The sequence below is a fragment of the Aquarana catesbeiana genome, linkage group LG01 (genome assembly GCF_042186555.1).
Source record: "Aquarana catesbeiana isolate 2022-GZ linkage group LG01, ASM4218655v1, whole genome shotgun sequence".
Lineage (NCBI taxonomy): Eukaryota > Metazoa > Chordata > Amphibia > Anura > Ranidae > Aquarana > Aquarana catesbeiana.
In genome coordinates this window covers 141,582,151-141,601,827 of record NC_133324.1, presented here as the reverse complement: position 1 = coordinate 141,601,827, position 19,677 = coordinate 141,582,151, and the positions used below count along the sequence as shown (strand labels likewise).

The window sequence follows — 19,677 nt, the reverse complement described above, 5'->3', positions numbered from 1 at the left end:
CTGTCAGCAGACTGGGGTGGGTCTTAGACTAGACTATAATGTCTAACATTGAAAAGAAAGGTTATGTTCCTGACCAAGCTGTACTGTCTGGTAGGGATGCCTGATCAGACAAACCCTGAACAGAATTACAAATCTTTTGGCTGAAATAAATGTTTACATCTGTATATTTTAACTACGTATTTAGCATTTTTTTCCCAGAGTAGAGCTCTAACTTGTTTAACTTAATAAACTAGAACAACTTTTATTACTGGCCAGTCGCCCCCCTTTGACTTGTCTGGGCCTTAGGGTGAGGTTCTTACGTTTTTTTTCATTAATATTATTTTAACAGCGGGTGGTGCATTTTAGCTCCAGGGCATGACTTCTATTACTTTTTTTCCATTGTTTAATAAAAGGAGATATCAATATCCAGTATGGAAAAAAAAAAAAAATCACACTTACTGCATCTTTGGTTATCTTGATTTCTCCGGGCATCTGGGAAACCTTCTCCATAACATTCAGAGCTCTTTGGAAATAACCTGGTTTCCACATTAGTGGCATTTGTGTATAAACAGCACGAAGACCCTGGGATAGCTCAACTTTTCCTGAATTAAAAAAAAAAAAAAAACAAAGAACAAAAACCCATAAAAACAATAAACTCCAAAGAAAAAACAAACAAGTGATTGAAGAAAAAAAATGTGTTTAGCCAAGCTAGACAATTTGTCACCTTTTTATATTTCTTAGATATTCCCTGCAGAAAAAATCTTTAGTTGGTATTTCCAGTTCACATCTCCAAAACAACCATCTTGGTTCAGCTCTGCTTTGGACAATGACATCTATGGTGGCTGTTCCATTTATTCGTATGCACCAGCCAACAGTTGGACCATGACACCAATCCTCATTCTTAAAGCCAAGTGTAAACGTGTATCACAGCTGGTGGCTGCAAAGCTATAAACTATGCCAAGGATACATTTCTAGGTATATAAAAAACAAGTGCAGCGCTAAAATCCCAAACCACAACTGAAATCGTGAATGGATCAAACAAAAAAAAAGAAAAATTTGTTTATAACAGTGACTTTGAAGCAACTATAAGTGATTGTGAATCAGCACAATACAAGAACCTGTGGAGCATACACAAATATCCGTAATGCAATGTGCTATGCTCCACAAAAAATAGTGAGTGAAACCACAAATAAATCTGTGACTATAAAACACCTATGAATATTTGTGAATCAACACAATATAAAACCTGTGGAATATACAAATGTCTGTAATGCAATGTGCTATGCTCTGCAACCAGAGTCCATAAATAAACATGAAAAAAGTCTTCTCCAACAGAGGAGGTGCTTGGACAAAGGATGATGACTGAAGACTGGAGTATAAGACAACCACAGGAAACACATCATAGACATCTAAGGTTGGGTACTCTTACCGGATCTTGTAGGACATATCTGCCATATAGCAGTGCGTCTGTCAGAGCTTATGGAGGTGACCTCTCGTGGAATCCTCCCAGGTGTTATCCCTTGGGTCAAAAAATATTTTGACCTACGCCATGTGGAGCCTGTTTTTCCCTTTTTTCTCCATGACTTCATCCGCAATTGGTTTCCTTTGACCGTTTTGGCCCCGGAATCGGAGAATGTGTGAGTGAGCTGTTAATCTCCACCTGTGACAATCCTGCCTATCGATGATCGTGACCCAAGGGATAGCACCTGGGAGGATTCCACGGGAGGTCACCTTCATAAGCTCTGACAGACGTACTGCTATATGGCAGATATGTCCTACAAGATCCGGTAAGAGTACCCAACCTTAGATGTCTATGAAGTGTTTCCTGTGGTTGTCTTATACTCCAATCTTCAGTCATCATCCTTTGTCCAAGCACCTCCTCTGTTGGAGAAGACTTTTTTCATGTTTATTTACGGACTCTGGTTGCAGAGCATAGCACATTGCATTACAGACATTTGTATATTCCACAGGTTTTATATTGTGTTGATTCACAAATATTCATAGGTGTTTTATAGTCACAGATTTATTTGTGGTTTCACTCGCTATTTTCTGTGGAGCATAGCACATTGCATTACGGATATTTGTGTATGTTCCACAGGTTCTTGTATTGTGCTGATTCACAATCACTTATAGTTGCTTCAAAGTCACTGTTATAAACAAATTTTTCTTTTTTGTTTGATCCATTCACGATTTCAGTTGTGGTTTGGGATTTTAGCGCTGCACTTGTTTTTTATATATTTAGTGAGACTTGGTTTGTTTGTGTGTCAGCTGCTATACATTATTTTGACAAATATTTTTTGGGGATCAGCGCAGCATTCTCTCTTTATTACATTTCTAGGTATACTTTATATTGAATACATATTTAATACACGGCATTTGGTGTAGAAGTGGTGAACTGTCTATCACCAAGAAAGTAAAATTTAAGAAGACAAATGTCTTCCAGTAGCAGCATACTAGATTCCAGATGAGTTGTAATCAGTGAAGATTTTTTGTCTGTGTTTGTTCTGTGCCAAGCCCTTCCATGTAAACCTTACTTGAAAAGTTAAAAATTAATTGGCACAGTCACAATCTTTGTTTAGCTTGTGAACTAGCTTAGAAATACCTGCAAAGCAATAACAAGCACAGTACATAAAATAAAAGTTGACATCCAGTTTGAGCCCCTTTCATTGTAGTATAACCTCTTCCCACCGAGTGTACGCTGATGTGCAGCCTCGGCTTTCGGGGGTTATACCGGGATGATGCCCGCAGCTGCAGGCATCATCCCGGTACCATTTTTAGAGCGGGCGATCGGTTTTCCAGGTATAATAACTGATGCGGCTAAAAGCCGCTCGGCTGTTATCCCGGAGGAGCGGGAGGAGACATCCCCGCCTCCCGCCACTCTGAGCGGGCCTCCCGTCCCACCAGGAGACTCGATCCGCGATTCGGTACTTCCGACGCCTAATGACAGACTGGACCGAAGCCGTCTCCTGAATGTAAACACAGAAGCGACGTCACTTCCTGTTTACTCGGCTGTCAATGGTGCCAGTTTTTAAAAAATATACAGTATTCAGAATCACCGAAAACCACAATCTGAATACTTTGAAGTGTAAAGGAGGGATTTTTACATTCCTTGTGACAGCACTAAAAGTGATCTTTTTTTTTTTTTTTTAAACACAATTTAATAATGTAAAAATAAATAAGAAAAAAAAAATAAACACACACTGTTTAATTTACAATATCTCTTCTCTTTCTGTATGTGGAAGATGGCACTGTATTTATTTTAATTTAAAAAAATCTAAGCACCTTTTTCCTAATCAATATACAGCTGGCACATGGTCCAGATCTATCCCAGTCTGTCTGCAGGGAAAAATAAGCAGGAGGAGCTTCTAGTCCTCTGCTGCTGGTTAACATGTTCTAAATAAAAAAAAAAAAAAATAAACAGCCTTTGGAATACAGAGTAAAAATAAATCATTAAAATCAGTTTTAAATTGTCATGTAAACATATATTTGAAATCCAATCTCTATTATTTTTTGGCAATACCATTGTGTGCATGAATATCTGCCACTCACTGGCTGTCGCACGCCCTTCCAGCCTGTGTCTTAGAATAACAGGGAGGTGAAGCCTCCATCAATCAAGATGTAATCCCATCCCCATTGTGTTAGTTGGAATGGAGAAGGAGGGAGTGGGCTGTCATTTACCACTGTGTATACGCCCACGTGTGTGACTCTATAGTCACATGGGCTGCATAGATGTGATAGGGAGGAAATGCTCAGGGTAGAAATACACTGAAAACTGAGCATATGCACTAGCTGCCAACACTGCTCTGCAAAATTCTCAACTGCGGTGGGGACAAGGACAGGAGGCGGAGATAGAGAACAGCAGGATCAACCAGTTTTTTTGCAGAATACTGATAAGGAATCCCATAGTGACTGAGTCGGTATGAAAAGCATGCAATACACTTTTTGTTGATAGTTTTATTGATGTGGGTTTAATGATACTAACTCTGTATTTCAAATTCTTCAGGATCTCCCATCACAGAGTTGAAATTTTCACTGGCATATTCAGAACCATGTACAAAACAGCATTCTTCTCTTGATAAAGTGATTATTATTATTCCCAAATCCAGCAAGAACAGTCCCTATTCTGAAAACCTGAGTAGGATTTTTTACATACTTGTAAACACGCAGCATTAAATAAAATTGGCTATGGATCAGCAGCTCACATCTCCAGCGCTTGAAGCAGAGTACTGTATTTAAAATACCGTATTTTAACAGAAAAGCCTGCTCCGGTAAAAACGCAGCAAAATTTGTTTCCTGGCCTATTTTCCAAGCTTTAGACACTTTTAATTAAAATGTTATATATTTGAGCCGTATTTGGCTTTTTTTGCAGACAAACAAAATCCAGCATAATTATATGCTGCCAAGCGTGTGCAGAAACATGAACTTTCAGCATTGGCTTTAATACAAAATAAATACACATCTTGCAGGGGATAATCTTATCTTCAGAAGAAGCAGCTGCTGCAGTATTCATTATGAGGCGGTCTGAGTACAGCTCTCCAGAGCAATTATCACCTTCATTTGTCCCACAAAAATATTATTTTACCCTTCGGCAACAGAATCTCTCTGTCTGGGGAACAGGCTACAGCATGGTGCAATAAGATCCGTCGGAAAACAGACGGGATGGCTGCATCTTCCTAGTTCCAAAATGGCATCCCAGACACGGAGGGTAAAAGATCAGTTGCAGAGTTCACAGACGCTGCTCATCTGTTATACTATATTTAGCCGTATGTGGCAGACTAGGCCCCGGGGCCTCTACTGGACAAGTCTGTTCAATTAGATTTTCCAAGATAGCAGGAAGCAAGACCTGACAGTATAGGCTACAGGGTTCAGACACTGTCAATGTAATATGATGTGAATGCATCAGATGCCAAAGCTCTTTGTTTTCCCTACATAGGGACCTGGCTGTGACACAGCAGAAGCTGAATGAAAAGTCCCGTCAATACCCCGGCTCTCTACTGACTAAATTACTCTAGGTTTAGATTTGCTGTTGTACCCACTAAGCTGGGCTATTATTTCCCTGTGGTCTTAAAAGCAACAGGCCATTCCCAAAGGGAGATGTGATTCTTGCTGTAGTCCAGAGCGGACATGCCAGAACTCTCACAGTCTCATGTACATAAAAATGCTTTCAATAACATAAAACACCATCAGCAAAGGATAGTAACCCATAGTGATCCATTCAATTGTGTGTGGTTGGACAGTAGTGTACTAAAGTCTAATAAAGTGATTGTAAAGTCTTGTTTTTTTTCTATAAAAATAACAAACATGTTATACTTACCTGCTCTGTGTAGTGGATTTGCACAGAGCAACCCGAATCCTCCTTTTCTCGGGTCTCTCTTCTGTGCTCCTGGCCCCTCCCTCCTGTCGAGTGCCCCCACAGCAAGCAGCTTCCTATGGGGGCACCTGAGTCGAATCATAGCTCCCTATGTCTACAATGCCGCGGCCCTGCCCGGCTCCGTCTCTTTCCTGATTGGCTAACTGACTTTGATTGACAGCAGTGGGAGCCAATGGCACCGCTGCTGTGTCTCAGCCAATCAGGAGGGAGAATCTTGGATGGCCGAGACACCAGTGAACATCGCTGGACAGAGGCGGGACACAGGTAAGTATTAGGGGGGCCACTGCACACAGAAGGCTTTTTATCTTAATGCATAAAATGCATTAAGATAAAAAAAAAACTTCTGACTTTACAACCCCTTTAATTATTGCTATTCTTACTGGACAGGGATTTATACACTTTACACTGCTTTATTTAATTGTTTACTTCCTGCCTGAATTTCAGATATTATTGTAACCAGATAATTAAAACAGTGTTAAACCAAAAAGCAAACATTTATTTTTTTGCAGCTTACGAATTGTAGATGTGATGTTTCTTTCTTCTATTTTCAGCTGGTGATACAACCAGTAAGTCCGTTATTTTTCAAAAGAACAAGCCCTCTTTCAGTTACCGAAATGAGACAAACCATTTAACACTGGCATAGGGTGCTTATAAGGATCAGTCTTTATGTATTTATGGAAAACATTTATCCCAAAAGGAAATAAATTTTTGCTGTAATTGCTTATGAAGTATCAGCTGGAGTTTGGCTTCAATTTGTCACTGTATCTAAATCTAGTACATCTAATGCCGCATACACACGGTCGGACTTTTCGTCTACAAAAGTCCGACAGCCCGTCCGACAGACTTTCAACGGACTTTTGGCAGACTTGCGGCAGACTTTCTAAGGAACGGACTTGCCTACATACGATCACACAAAAGTCCGACGGATTCGTACGTGATGACGTACACCGGACTAAAATAAGGAAGTTGATAGCCAGTAGCCAATAGCTGCCCTAGCGTGAGTTTTTGTCCGTCGGACTAGCATACAGACGAGTGGATTTCTGGGTCCGGCGTAGTTACGACGTAAAGATTCAAAGCATGTTTCAAATCTAAAGTCGGTCAGATTTGCGGCTGGAAAAGTCCGCTGAAAGTCCGGGGAAGCCCACACACAATCAGATTGTCAGCCGTATTTTGTCCGTCGGACTTTTGTAGACGAAAAGTCTGACCGTGTGTACGCGGCATAACACTCCACTGCCCCCAGACTAACCATGCTGCTGTCCTAATGTACCCCCGTGCTCATTCATCCAGAGTGGGGGCACTCTAATACAGGAGGTGTGTTACTGGCCAGATCACCAGGAGAAAACAGAGGGGAAAAAGGCATAAAAAAAAAATAAAAAAAAATGATGCAGCCACGACATCTAATGATTGGTAAGCTGCTATATATTACATCTTGGTTTTGGGTTTAATACTGCTGAGTTGGGTTTAATACCACTTTACCTGTCAGTGATCTAACTGTTATGGCCGATTGCTTTATAACTTACCAAGCAATGTGTTTCCATACAGCTGTGAACTGTACCCCACTGTGTTCTCCTGATTCATGCCTGCCAGCAACAGAGAGGCACCCAGGTTCTTCTCCAACACCCACTAAAAACAAAAACAAAGTAAAGTTATTACATTAAACTAAAAATGATAATCAGTTGACATATTAAAATAGAATTTAGTAGCCAAGTAGTACGATCTTTATGCAGAAAGAACAACAGAAGTAGGTAGGACAAACACAAACGCTCTTCATATAACAGTGAATATATAATATACTGCGCACCATAAAGGTAACCTAAAAGGCCTTGTTTGATGTAATGACATCAAATTACAAAATAAAACCCCATGGGGACAGGCTATGTTTGACAGGTTATGACACAGAAGCAGTAGACATAAGTGATGGGGGGTCCGGTGGCCTATCGTGATGGAAGGTAATGTCTTGTATCCCAACTAATGGAATCCAAGGAGACCCCCATAGTGTCCATGCATTGATTTAAGAGGGGCAAATATGTATGATGCAGGGGTATATTTTAAACATCCACTGGGCAATTTACCAAGTGCATAAGTTAATAGGTATTCCCCCAATGAAATTCAACGGAATTCGCCCTGCATTTGACAGTCATAGTTACGCTATTCACAATAGAATGAATGCACAACAGGTGAAAGCCATCAAATCTCACATGTATAGTATCAGTTAAGAATAGATTTAGCATGCAGGCAGATTTGAAGAAATAACTTCAGCTGCTTTTTTTTTTACCATAAACAGTTGCTGCCTGCGCAACTCCGCTCACTGTGTAGCGGCAAAAGGGTGAGCTTTAAAGCGGTTCTATTGTCTGCTTGGTCATTTTTACCTACAGGTAAGCCTATAGGCCTACAGGTAAGCCTATAGGCTTACCTGTAGGTACAATGAATATCACCTAAACCTCTATGGTTTAGGAGATATTGACGTCAGTGGAGCATGCGCAGTGAAGGTCCAGCCTAGGTCCAGCGTATCGTACCGGAACGGAGGGCTCCTGCGCACATGCACGGGAATGACGTCATCGTGGCTCCGGCCACTCACAGTGCCGAACCCGTGAACTTAGAAAAAACGCAGAGGGAACATGTCGGCTACCTCAGCGGTGATCGGGCGACCCTGTGGGAGCTTCGTTCTAAGGTAAGTATTTCATAATGAGCTAGTATGAGGTGCATACTAGCTCATTATGCTTTTGCCTTCCAGGTTTTTGTTTTGTTTTTTTGGGCATACAACTGCTTTAACTCTCACACAGCACACATATGCGTCACTGGATGGTCGATGTTTCTGTCCTGAGAAAGCTCTCAATGGGCGCTCTTAGCAGAGACTGAGCTGTCAAAGACAGCTGTATGTCCCCGCTCATAATCGGTAGGCATTAATAGTGGTCACATTAATACAGGCTCTTTCTGCCCCCCTAGGTGTACAGTCCCTATTGAAGGGATGCTGGGACTGGGCAGGAGGGGGTTAAAACAGAAGATAATAGCATGTCTCCCTCACTCCCATAGCTAAGCAGCTGGCAAAACCAAGCAGATAAGTGTACAGCCTCCCTTTGCTATGTTACCAGCCTGCATGCCCTTCAGCTCTGGTGGGGGGGGTAGAAAGTGCTTGGGGGAGGGGGATTTCCCTAAAAACAGGGGTCTCCCCACAAAGCAATGGTGCCCAATACTGATGAGCACTGGGCTCTATCATACTATAGTACAAGCTCTACAGTGAAAGATAATGTTTACAAATATTTGTCTAGTTTCCTCAGCATGAAAGCCTATAAATTCAAAATCTCATCTCTACAATTATTGATTATACTGCATGCTATGTGCAGTCAAAAAGCAGCCTGTTACATTACGGCCGGGTTGCAAATACCATGTGTGCAGACTGTGCAGCTACAGAAGGGCCCACTGGGACTTACTGGGCCATTTAGTAGATAGATGCTAGGACCCCTACTACCGTCATAAAGACCTGGAGAAGGCTCACTTCTACCTAGATCTTTAGTTGATACACAGTGAATAAGTGTTTTTACTTGGCCAGTAGTTGCATGGGGAGAAGGTCTTGGACAAGTGCTCTTTGGGGACTCTTTACAACATTGTCTATACAGCATAAATTAAAAACATTCTATGAAAAAAGTTTAGGACCGTGACTCTTCTTTATAATGAGGTTAAAACGACATGTCAGAAAAACCAACATAACAAGCCTATATACCAAGACATAGGTTTACCGTCAACTGTGGGTTTCCAGAGAGATATTTATGTAAGGCGTAGAGGGACAGGAGCTGTGTGGACACATTATCGAAGCTCTCTTGCAACATGATTTCAAACACCACAGAGGCAGCATCTGTAGAAAAGAAGACACAGACACTTCTACACAAACAGAAAAGCAGACCAGTCCTTTTTACAGATTCTTGGCAATCCATGATATATCAGGTCCTAATCAATCATCATTTCGCACGTGGCATCGCTCAGGAGGATATCTCACAGTTGCATCACCAGATGACAGAACCTTTTTTGCCATAAACCAGGGCCTTCTACTCAGTATAATTTTCAACAAAGAAATTGCCATATTAAACACAAGTATTTGTTGGCTTTTCTGGTGTGTATTTATTTGTCCTGTTTGGGTATAACTCAAGACAAACTGATAGACGTCTAATTTGGCCTTTGTGTGTTTATAGGCCTATAGGAAGTGAATTAACAGTAAACACTACTATGACTAAACATTCCACAGAAGGTTTATGGTTAAAGCTGTACTCCAGGGCACTCTTTTGTCCCATGAAGTGGGGCAGTTTCAGCACTGCATGGGTTAACTGCTCGAGTTGTCAAGGGACAACCAGAAAGCTGCATACTCACCTAAACCTTCGCTCCAGCAGTAAATGGCACCCTCCCATGATCCAGCAGTGGACTGTTCCTGAAGTCTTCACGTCCAGAGCAGGTCTATGGGTGTGATGATATAAGGAACAGTCCACCACACAAGACTGGGGGGGAGGGTTGGTATAGGTGGGCAGGAGCCGAAGGGTCCAGTCTTGAGCTGGGAGGATAAGAGGATTAGGCAAGTATAAGCTCCACTCTCCAATACCCTAGACCAGCGGTCTCCAAACTTTTTAAACAAAGGACCAGTTTACTGTCCTTCGGGCTTCAAGGGGGCCAGACTTTGGCCAGTGTGAGTAGAAAATGTCCCGGCATCAGTGGGAGTAAACACTGTCCCATTATTGGTTTTAACAGGAGGAATAGCGCTCCATCGCTGGTGTCAGTGAGAGGAATGATGCCCCATTATTAGTCTTTGCAGGAGAAACAGTGCCCTATCAATGGTGTTAGTGGGAGGAAAAGTGCCCCATCGATGGTGTCAGTGGGAGGAATTGTGCCCCATCATTGGTCTTCGTAGGAGGAATAGTGCCCCATCATTGGTCTTCGTAGGAGGAATAGTGCCCCATCGATGGTGTCAGTGGGAGGAATAGTTCCCCATCAATGGTTTTAGTAGGAGGAATTGTGCCCCATCATTGGTGTCAGTGGGAGGGATGGTGCCTCATCATTATTGTCAGCTGGAGGAATAGTGTCCCGAGGCCTGGATATAAGCAAGCAAAGGGCCACATCTGGCCCCCGGGCCGCAGTTTGGAGACCACTGCCCTAGACAAAAATGAGCAGTTTACCTGTACAGTGGAAGCACTGCCCCACTGCAGGGGAAAAAAAAATTTGCCTGGAGATAATCTTTAAATAAGGATGCCCCGCACAGAAAGCTTCTAGGTATGAGATTTCAATTATTAACCTGCTCCAGAAAACACACAGCTTGAACTGAACACGTTTCATGAATCAGCTCCCCATTCAGCAGCTCTGCATTGCAAAGTAATGTTAAATAAATACAATTAAACAGCTCCTGCTGACTGCAATGTCATATATACTCATTTAGCTCATAAGATGTTTGTTTCCAGTATACAGTAGCAGGGGTATATTGCATATTGTGTAAATTGCTGTTCAATGCTTACAGGCGGGAAAAATCCTGGATTCAGCTGTCTGAGGCCCCTTGCACACAGGGCTGTCTAAAAATGTCAGGAGGGGCACACCAAGTGGTACCAACATTTTGAGCCTTATGCGTTCAGGGACAAAGGTCCGTCTGGACCTGTCCATCCCGGGTGCACTAAAAAGGTGGAAAGGATGCACTGCTTCTTGATGACCTTGTGTGCAATGGGCCCTTCACACAGTCATCATCCAGTTCAGTCACATATTTTTCCAAGAAAAACTGATGAATACCGATATTAATACTTATAACTATTATTATTTTATATATCTATTTTCCCCCTTTTCTCTCTTGTTCCTTTGGGGATAATGGTTTCTTTCTTCTTCCATTTGCCATCCAACATTGTACCTGTATTCATATGATTAATTGGTACATATGGTGGTTTTTTGTAAGTGGGTCATATTATGTAATTTATGTATATTCTTTTCATTTTCAATATATTTTTCTATTTTGTTACTGTAGTGAACAGTTCTATCTGCATGGGAGATTTTAGGCGGACCTGAACGTCCGCTCCATAGACCTCTATGGAGCGTCGGATGTCAGCAGTGACATGTCCCCTGACATCCGACCCGCTCCAATCCGAAAAAGTGTAACGGAAGAAAAACCTACTTTTCCATCCGTCTGCGGATCGGATGAAGACAGACTCCACGGTCTGTCGTCATCCGATCCCCCATAGGGGAGAGCGGCGCTCTGACAGGTCCGTCATCTGCCTGCTCAGCGGGGATCGACGGAGCGATCCCCCCCTGAGCAGAGCGGGCTCCGTACACGGACACGTCCGTGAGAGAGCCCTTACTCATAGAGGTTTTCTTTTTGAACTATTCAATTAAGGATGTAGACCTCCAATGATAATAGGAAAATCTCAGCACCACTCTTGAATATTTAGTTTCTAGAATTTTTTTTCTTTTTTTGTTGAGTTGTCATAGGTGACAAAAGTATAAAAATAAATATATTTATTGCCTAAAAATGGACATAAACAGAACAGACATAGCATCCATGGACAACAGCCATTTACATCCACTTACGTCCACAAAAAAGGACACAGACCTTTTCTTTTTTTTTTCTTCCTGTGGACAAAAAGTGATTCCAATCTAAGCACCATAGACATACATTGTGGTTCAGTCCGGATCTCTCTGAAAAACTAACAGATGGATCTAGACTAAACACCTGTGTGAAAAGGCCCTAAAGCTTTATAAACACTGCAAACTATTAAAAAATAGCCATTTTGCCTAAAACAGGGATTTGTTTGTTCATTCATTTCATTCTGTAATTTTCATTGTCCATACTTTCTCTCCTTCAACAGGTATCACTTTTTATTCTTTTACTCATTAGTGTAAAACTCATATAGTGTCATGGTAAATATTAGAGAAAAATATAAGTCATACCTTCAAAGTTTTCTTTCTTTATGAATGCATCAAGTAATAAGTTAAATGTGAAATCATTTGGGAATATTCCATATTGCACCTGTGTAAATGACACAAAAGACAGTCTGAATTGAATCAATAATAATATGGAAGCATGCATACAGGGAGAAACACCAGTACAGTATAGGTGAATGGAAAATCAGTATAAAGACTTCGATAGTTGGTAAAATATAGTAGAATCTTCAGATGTCTGCTCATGCTATGGGCATATGGCCATTTTTTAGGCTCTCAGTCACAATTAGAAGTTGCACTTAGACTAGCCACAGGAATATGTCAGAACCATGCTGCATGGAGAACAATAGTTCTATGTACACAGGTGGCTTCACCTTAACCACTGATTTTGGGATGAGCAGGTAGCAGAAAACCTTCAGAGAAAAGTTCTGCATTTCATTCTAGGTTTACACTGGAGCAATTTGTCATGCGATTTGAGAGATCAAATCGCATGACAAGTCACAGCCTATTGGAGGCAATGGCATTGGTGCGACACCGATTTTGCGGTTCCGCACCGATTTGCAAAAGTAGTCCCTGCACTACTTTTGCAGATTTCAGGTGCGACTTCAATAGACATCTGTGCATGAAGCCACACAGATGTCTATCATGTAGCACCTGAAAACGCGCTGATCTTGCTTCTTTGAAATTGCGCTACTTCAAGTGAAGTAGCGCGACTTCAAAGTAGCATCAATGTGAGCCAGGGCTCAGAGACAGTGCTCACAGTTAAAAGAGGTGTGTTTCATGCATTATTGATGACATTTAGGGCCGGTTCCTACTGGTGTGATGTCTGAGATCGGATGTGATTTGCACCGCACTGCAGTGCAAACCACATGCGATCTCTGTGCGATGCGATTTCAGCCATAAAGATCATATGGCTGAATTTGCATCCAACACGCACAGGACCCCGTTTTTGGTCCGCAGCAGAATCGGATCCGATTCCACACACAGTTCCGGGTTCTCCGTGTGCCCCGAGCAATCGCAGGAGCCCGGCAGTGATCGAGACCGCCGGGCACTCGCATCGGCTTGGGGGGCGAGCGCGCGCACCCCCTAGTGGCCACAGGGCGAAGCGACGTTACATAACGTCGTTTCGCCCAGCTGCACCATTCTGCCGCAGTGCAACTGCGGCGGCTGGTCGGCATGTGGTTAACCAATCGGCACATAAAATATCGATGGTCTTTTCCCTTTCGCCTGTCATTCACCTATAAGGGTAAGACGCATTCTTTTGCCAATTTTCAAGATGGAGAGGAAATTTTGCTAAATCTGGGACTGATCACCCGGGAACCATCATCTCCCTCTTCTCAACAAGCAAGGTATCGGCCAATTTCGCTCATATGGTCCCAGCAAGGCCGCTCTTCATCCAAGAGGCCCTTTCTAGCCATGGGAGCATACGGATGATCCTGAACTGATCTTTGGTTTCCTGATCAAGAGTCAGCATCTTGCCTGATGAAACCCAGACCTGATGGAAGTTCGTAGAAACTCTTTCCAGTTGATAGGGATTTCATCCCTTCTTGACCTAAATTTTTTCCTTTTTATTTCATACAAAATCGCACAATGTTGGTGCGGTTGTTAACTCTGATCTGGACACCTTCGTCCGCATGTGGGCAGGGTAGTGTATTTTCTACACTTCGTTACTAAGTTGAAAACGAAGGCCAAGATGAATCTCTTGCCAAGGTTATTATATTTATTCAGAACACTGCCTATCTCAATCTGTATGCCAGACCAATACAAGTTCCAAAATAAGGTTTTGAAATTTATATGGGGGAATAAGAGACCTCGGGTGAACTAGCACACCATATACACGCCCAAGCTGAGGGGGGGCTTGGGAGTCCTGGACTTTGCCAAATTCTCCCATGCAGCGCAACTGGCACAGCTAATTCACTACCACTCCTCAACACCCCAAAATCCACCTGGATGAAAATGGAATCTTCCCCACATCCCACTAAACCAATTTGTTTCATATTGTGGCTACGATCATAAGACAGACTGATCATGATGTGTCCCACGCTATCATTTTCATTACATTTATGGGATAGATAACCGGAGCCTTATAATTTCAAGTCCCCACATACTTCCATGGCTCCCTTAGTTTGCAACCCAGGTCTCAATCCCCACTCCTTTGTCTGGTGGACAAACAAGGGTCTGATACATATTGCCGACCTCCGTGATCACAGAAGGATTCTATCAAAAGAAATCCTTGAAGAGAAATGCCAAATTTCAAATTCAGAACTTTTTCATTATGTGCAAATAGTGCATTTTTTGAAAAGCCTACAACGTGCAGCTGACATAACCACATCCACTTCAATGGAGTATTTGTGCAGATCCTTTGACAAGCACACTGGCCATATTTCCAAAATGTATACCATACTGACATCCAAATCAGAAAAAAACTGTTCTATATGATGAAGTGGGAACAAGACATAGGAGAGACATTCGAACTAGAGGAATGGTCCAAAATGTCACAGTGTGTGTTGAAATCATACATAAATACTTTATTAATCAAAGCTAACTACAAGGTCTTGCTGAGATGGTACATGGTTCGACAAGAATAGCTGCGTATGTCCTAGGGGCTTCTTCCTCCTGTTTTCCAGGGTGTGGTTTGGAAGGCATAGTATTACATATATGGTGGTCCTGGAGGACACCCACGATCCCTTTCGAATTGGTAAAAAACAAGTTGTCATGGATCATGGTAAATGAGCGCCTATAGGCAATCCTACTAGACAAACGAGCCATATTCAATAAGATCTGGGAACCCGGGATTAAATACCTGTCTGATCTCTTATGAGTTGTCAGAGATAAGCCACGTTTATATTAAAGGAGTGCACTGCCTCCTTTGATACACTTTTTTTTTTTCCACTTCTTATTCTTTTCCTTTTCTTCCCCCTTTCTCTGGATCGCCCCTTGCCTCATGCTCTTCCTGTAGGAGCAGGGGGAGGGATGTTGTAAAGCCTTCAGCAATGAGAGCAGCATTGCAGGAAAGGTTAAAATATACCGCTCATTTGCAGAATTACTGGTCTGTATCTCTAGACCACATTGCTATCTTACTGATGGGGAAAGAGGATGCCAACCTCTCAGTTATGCTATCAAGGTCCCCCCCCCGCACTCCTCAAGTGGTATGTGGTGGAGTGACGGGGAAACCAAAGAATACTTATCATTATCTTTCAGGTTACAGAAATATTATTATTGTGTATTTTTCCTTTTTCCCCCTTTTTTTTAATTTTCTCTTCTGATATGGAGCAATAAGTTGCAACATATGTGCAGGTCAGAAGATGTGAACTTTCTCTTCTAGAAACGTTCAATGTATATTAATATAGAGATACGGAATGTTGTTCAAGCTCAAATGTTTAATCGTCCTAAAAATTTTCAATAAGAACCATTGAAACAGAAAATATTAAGTTTACAATCACTTTAGCGATCAATTCCAGCTTATTTGAATACCCCCAACTAGCATTTGTTTTTAAATTTTATAGCTTTCTTTTTTTTCCATGGGTATTCAGTTCAGTTAAGTGACATCATGAAACCGCGTATTCTGCTGGTGGGCAGGTCCTGAATGCTGCAGCGAGCGTGTCTGTGTGTAGAGCTTCAGAGAACTCTTCCACTATCCCCTGCAGCATTCTCCTATGAGCCCATGTCGGCTACACGTTCTCCAGGTGTGTGTCTTTGATGCCCTGGGCTCACAGAAAGTGAGTTGGATGATGCTGGGTGTCATTCAACCCTGAAGAAGACTGGGCTGGGTTGCAAAACAATGAGTATGTTGGGGACAGCAAAAGGCAAAAGACAAAAGGTGATTACTGAGGTAAAAGCTGTCTTTCTACAGAGTACTCTTAAAAAGAGTTAGGCGACAGATAAAAAAAAAAACTAAAAAACTAGAATTGGGTTTCAATTCTATCCACGTAGTTCAATCGCTTGGTTCTGATTGACCCTGTTGCAGGTGGTGCTATATTGCATATACACTTGCAATTACCAATTTATTGATAGATGCTGTCAGTAAAGAGACACATTATAGACAACTTCAGCCAAAAATATACATTTTTGTCTTTTCACCGGCTTCAGAAGAGTAAACCATCTGTGACCCTGTTGGGGAGACGGCATCTTACGTTCTCTGTGACAGTGTGACAATAAATGAGGGGATAGCAGGAATCGCTAGGATAGGAATATAGACAACAATAGACACCTGACAGAGGTTCTTACCTTTCCCTGTTCTACTAGAAAAGAAGTGTTTTATTGCAGTCACCACAAGAGGTTTCAAATCACTTCCTGTACTTATAAGAAGTGAGTGAAAATGATTTTCGGGGGTCACAGAACACAGCATAAACTTGACATGGGTTCAATCCCCAAGGCCGCTGATAAGGCAGTACAGCTGGCCCTTATGTATCAGGCCCAGGCTCCATTAGTGCAAAATGGGGGCCAGGGCACCTGCTGAGCAGGAGGGTCGATTGTACGGCCTTCTGCAAACTCTTATGACTCCCCCAGCATCTACTCCTTTTCCCCCGGCTGCACTGCAGGGGGATCGATACATGTGCTCCCACCCCCCTGCTGTGCATTTTAGCAAAAATATAATTATATTTTCAGGGGCGGGGGGGTCTGTCAGCCAGGCTGTGTCAATCCCTCATTACTCTATCCAAAAATTTAAAACGTTCTGCCAGGAGTTGGGATTAAAAATGTAGGAATTGTAGAAATGGGCAGGTAGCAGGGGCGTTGCTAGGTCTACAAAAGATCTGGGGCTAGAGCCCATAGCAGCATAGTAAAGAAAGTCATACGCTTGGGCGGGCATACACATATACAGTAATATACGTGTGTGTGTGTATATATATATATATCCCCAGAGAGCCCCCCCACTTACATCAGGGTCCCCAGAGAGCCCCCTTACATCAGGGTCCCCAGAGAGTCCCCCCTTACATCAGGGTCCCCAGAGAGTCCCCCCTTACATCAGGGTCCCCAGAGAGTCCCCCCTTACATCAGGGTCCCCAGAGAGACCCTCTTACATTAGGGTCCCCAGAGAGCACCCCTTACATCAGGGTCCCCAGAGAGCCTCCTCCTTACATCAGAGTCATCAGAGAGCCTCCTCTTTTCATCAGGGTACCCAGAGGGCCCCCCATTTACATCAGGGTTTCCAGAGAGCCCCCCCCCTTACATTAGGGTCCCCAGAGAGCCTCCCCCTTAAATCTGGGTCCTTAGAGAGCCTCTGCCTTAAAATCAGGGACCCCAGAGAGCCTCCCCTCCCTTTTGGGGACCCCTGCAGAGACTCGGGGCTATAGCCCCAAAAGCCACCCCCTAGCGACGCCCCTGGCAGGTAGGCAGGCTTAAAGCAGTATAGAACCCCAAAGCAAACTTTATATTGCTGATTGTCAATTCTTAGATGTGATGGCTCTATTCGTTTCCCTTTTTAGGCTTTTTTTTCTATTTTCATCTGGTGATTTGGCCAGTAAGTTTGTTGTTTCTCAACAGAACAAGCAGTAACAGGTATGAGACAAACGAAACACTGGCACGGTTGCTTACAATGATCAGCTTTTATCTATAAATGTAAAACCCATTATCCCAAAAGGAAAATAAACTGTTTGCTGTTGACTATAACGTATTAGCTGGAGTTCAGCTTCAATTTGTTACTGCATTTAAATCTGTTAGTACATCTAATATTACCCTCCCCCAGACTGACAACACTGCTGTCCAAATGTGCCCCCTGTGCTCCTTCATCCAGAGTGGGAGCACTCTAATACAGGAGGTGTGTTACTGGCCAGATCACCAGGAAAAAAAGCCTAAAAAAGAAAAACAAAAACAGCCACCATATCTAATGATTGGTAAGCTTCAAAGCCTGCAATATATTACATTTTCTGTTTTGCGTTTATTACCGCTTTAAGAACAATTCAAGATAAGCTAAGCTACAGTTTAATCCATACATTTTAGTATTTTAAGCTGCATGGAAGTAGTATGATAAAGCCTTACCTTGTTCTGCAAAGTATATAACGCCTTTTCTGGGGCACCATATTTAAGACATTTTCTGATCCATCCATGTATTGTCCAGTCTCTCAAGTACCAGCAATTCGGACTATGGCGAAATCTTAAAACAAAAAAAACCAAAAAAAATTAAGTTAAAGTATTACTAAACCCAGGACCCTGCATTCACTATATCTGGTCTCCCACAGTACACAGAACACAGAAATGCAATTGTTTTAGTAAACATAAACTGCTAAATACCTTTTGTGATCAGCAGTATATAGCAGTCTTGTGACTTCTATCAGTGTCTGGTTAAAGCTTGTAGGAGGAGTTTCCATTCTTCTCTGACTGTCCTATGAGGCTGTAGGACCCCTGACCCTGTGCCTGGACAGTGCTGATCACATGCACCCTCCCAAGACAAAAAAAACTCTCTAGCAATACACACCAAACTGAGCATGTGCCCAGTGACTCCAAAGCCTCTGTCTTATCAGGAGATGGATTGGGGACAGTGGAAGAAGGGGAGGATCAGAGAAGACAGGATCAAACAGCCTTTTTACACAATGTGCAGGATTAACCCGTTCCACAGTGAGTATAACAACCATGCTTTACTGCATACAAAGACTGATTTTACGGTTATGAGTTTAGTAACACTTTATTAACCGCTTGCCAACCAGCCACCGTCATTATACTGCGGCAGGTTGGCAGGGCTGCGCAAATTGCCATAGGTGTAAGTCAGCTGCTTTAAGAGCAATATGGGGCGTGCGCGTGCGACGCTGGAGCCGATACGCGTAGCCGGCGATGTCCGCCAGCCACCCGTGATCGCTCCTCAGAGAGCCAGAACGGGGATCTGTCAATGTAAACAGACAGATCTCAGTTCTGACAGGGGAGAAGAGAGAGATCTGCTGTTCCTAGTGATCAGGAATAGCGATCTCTCTCTTCCTCTAGTCAGTACACTTCCCCACAGTTAGAAATATCTCCCTAGGGAACACTTAATCCCTTGATTACCCCTAGTGTTAACCCATTCCCTGCCAGTGACATTTATACAGTAATCAGTGGCTATTTTTAGCACTGATCGCTGTATAAATGTCACTGGTCCCCAAAAAAGTGTCCAATCTGTCCGCCACAATGTCGCAGTCCCACTAAAAATCGCAGATCGCCGCTATTACTAGTAAAAAATAAATAAATAATAAAAATGGCATAAATCTATCCCCTATTTTGTAGACGTGATAACTTTTGCGCAAACCAATCAATATACGCTTATTTCGATTTTTTTAACCACAAATATGTAGAAGAATACATATTGGCCTAAACTGATGAAATTGTTTTTTTTTATTTTTTTGGAAAATTATTATAGCATATAGTAAAAACATATACTTTTTTTTTAAATTGTCCCTATTTTTTTGTTTATAGCACAAAAAATAAAAACCGCAGAGGTGATCAAATACCACCAAAAGAAAACT

General features: G+C 42.4%; 1 protein-coding gene across 1 annotated transcript in view; it reads right to left on the bottom strand.

Moving 5' to 3' along the window:
* MRPS27 (mitochondrial ribosomal protein S27) overlaps positions 1-19,677 on the bottom strand; it is a 176,004-nt gene that overhangs the window by 49,950 nt on the left and 106,377 nt on the right. Inside the window, exons 5-9 of the mRNA XM_073624391.1 lie at positions 18,227-18,341; positions 12,257-12,335; positions 9,088-9,203; positions 6,871-6,973; positions 439-581 (exon numbers count right to left, since the gene is read on the bottom strand). Coding sequence (XP_073480492.1) covers positions 439-581; positions 6,871-6,973; positions 9,088-9,203; positions 12,257-12,335; positions 18,227-18,341 — 556 coding nt within the window. The remainder of the gene's footprint in view (positions 1-438; positions 582-6,870; positions 6,974-9,087; positions 9,204-12,256; positions 12,336-18,226; positions 18,342-19,677) is intronic.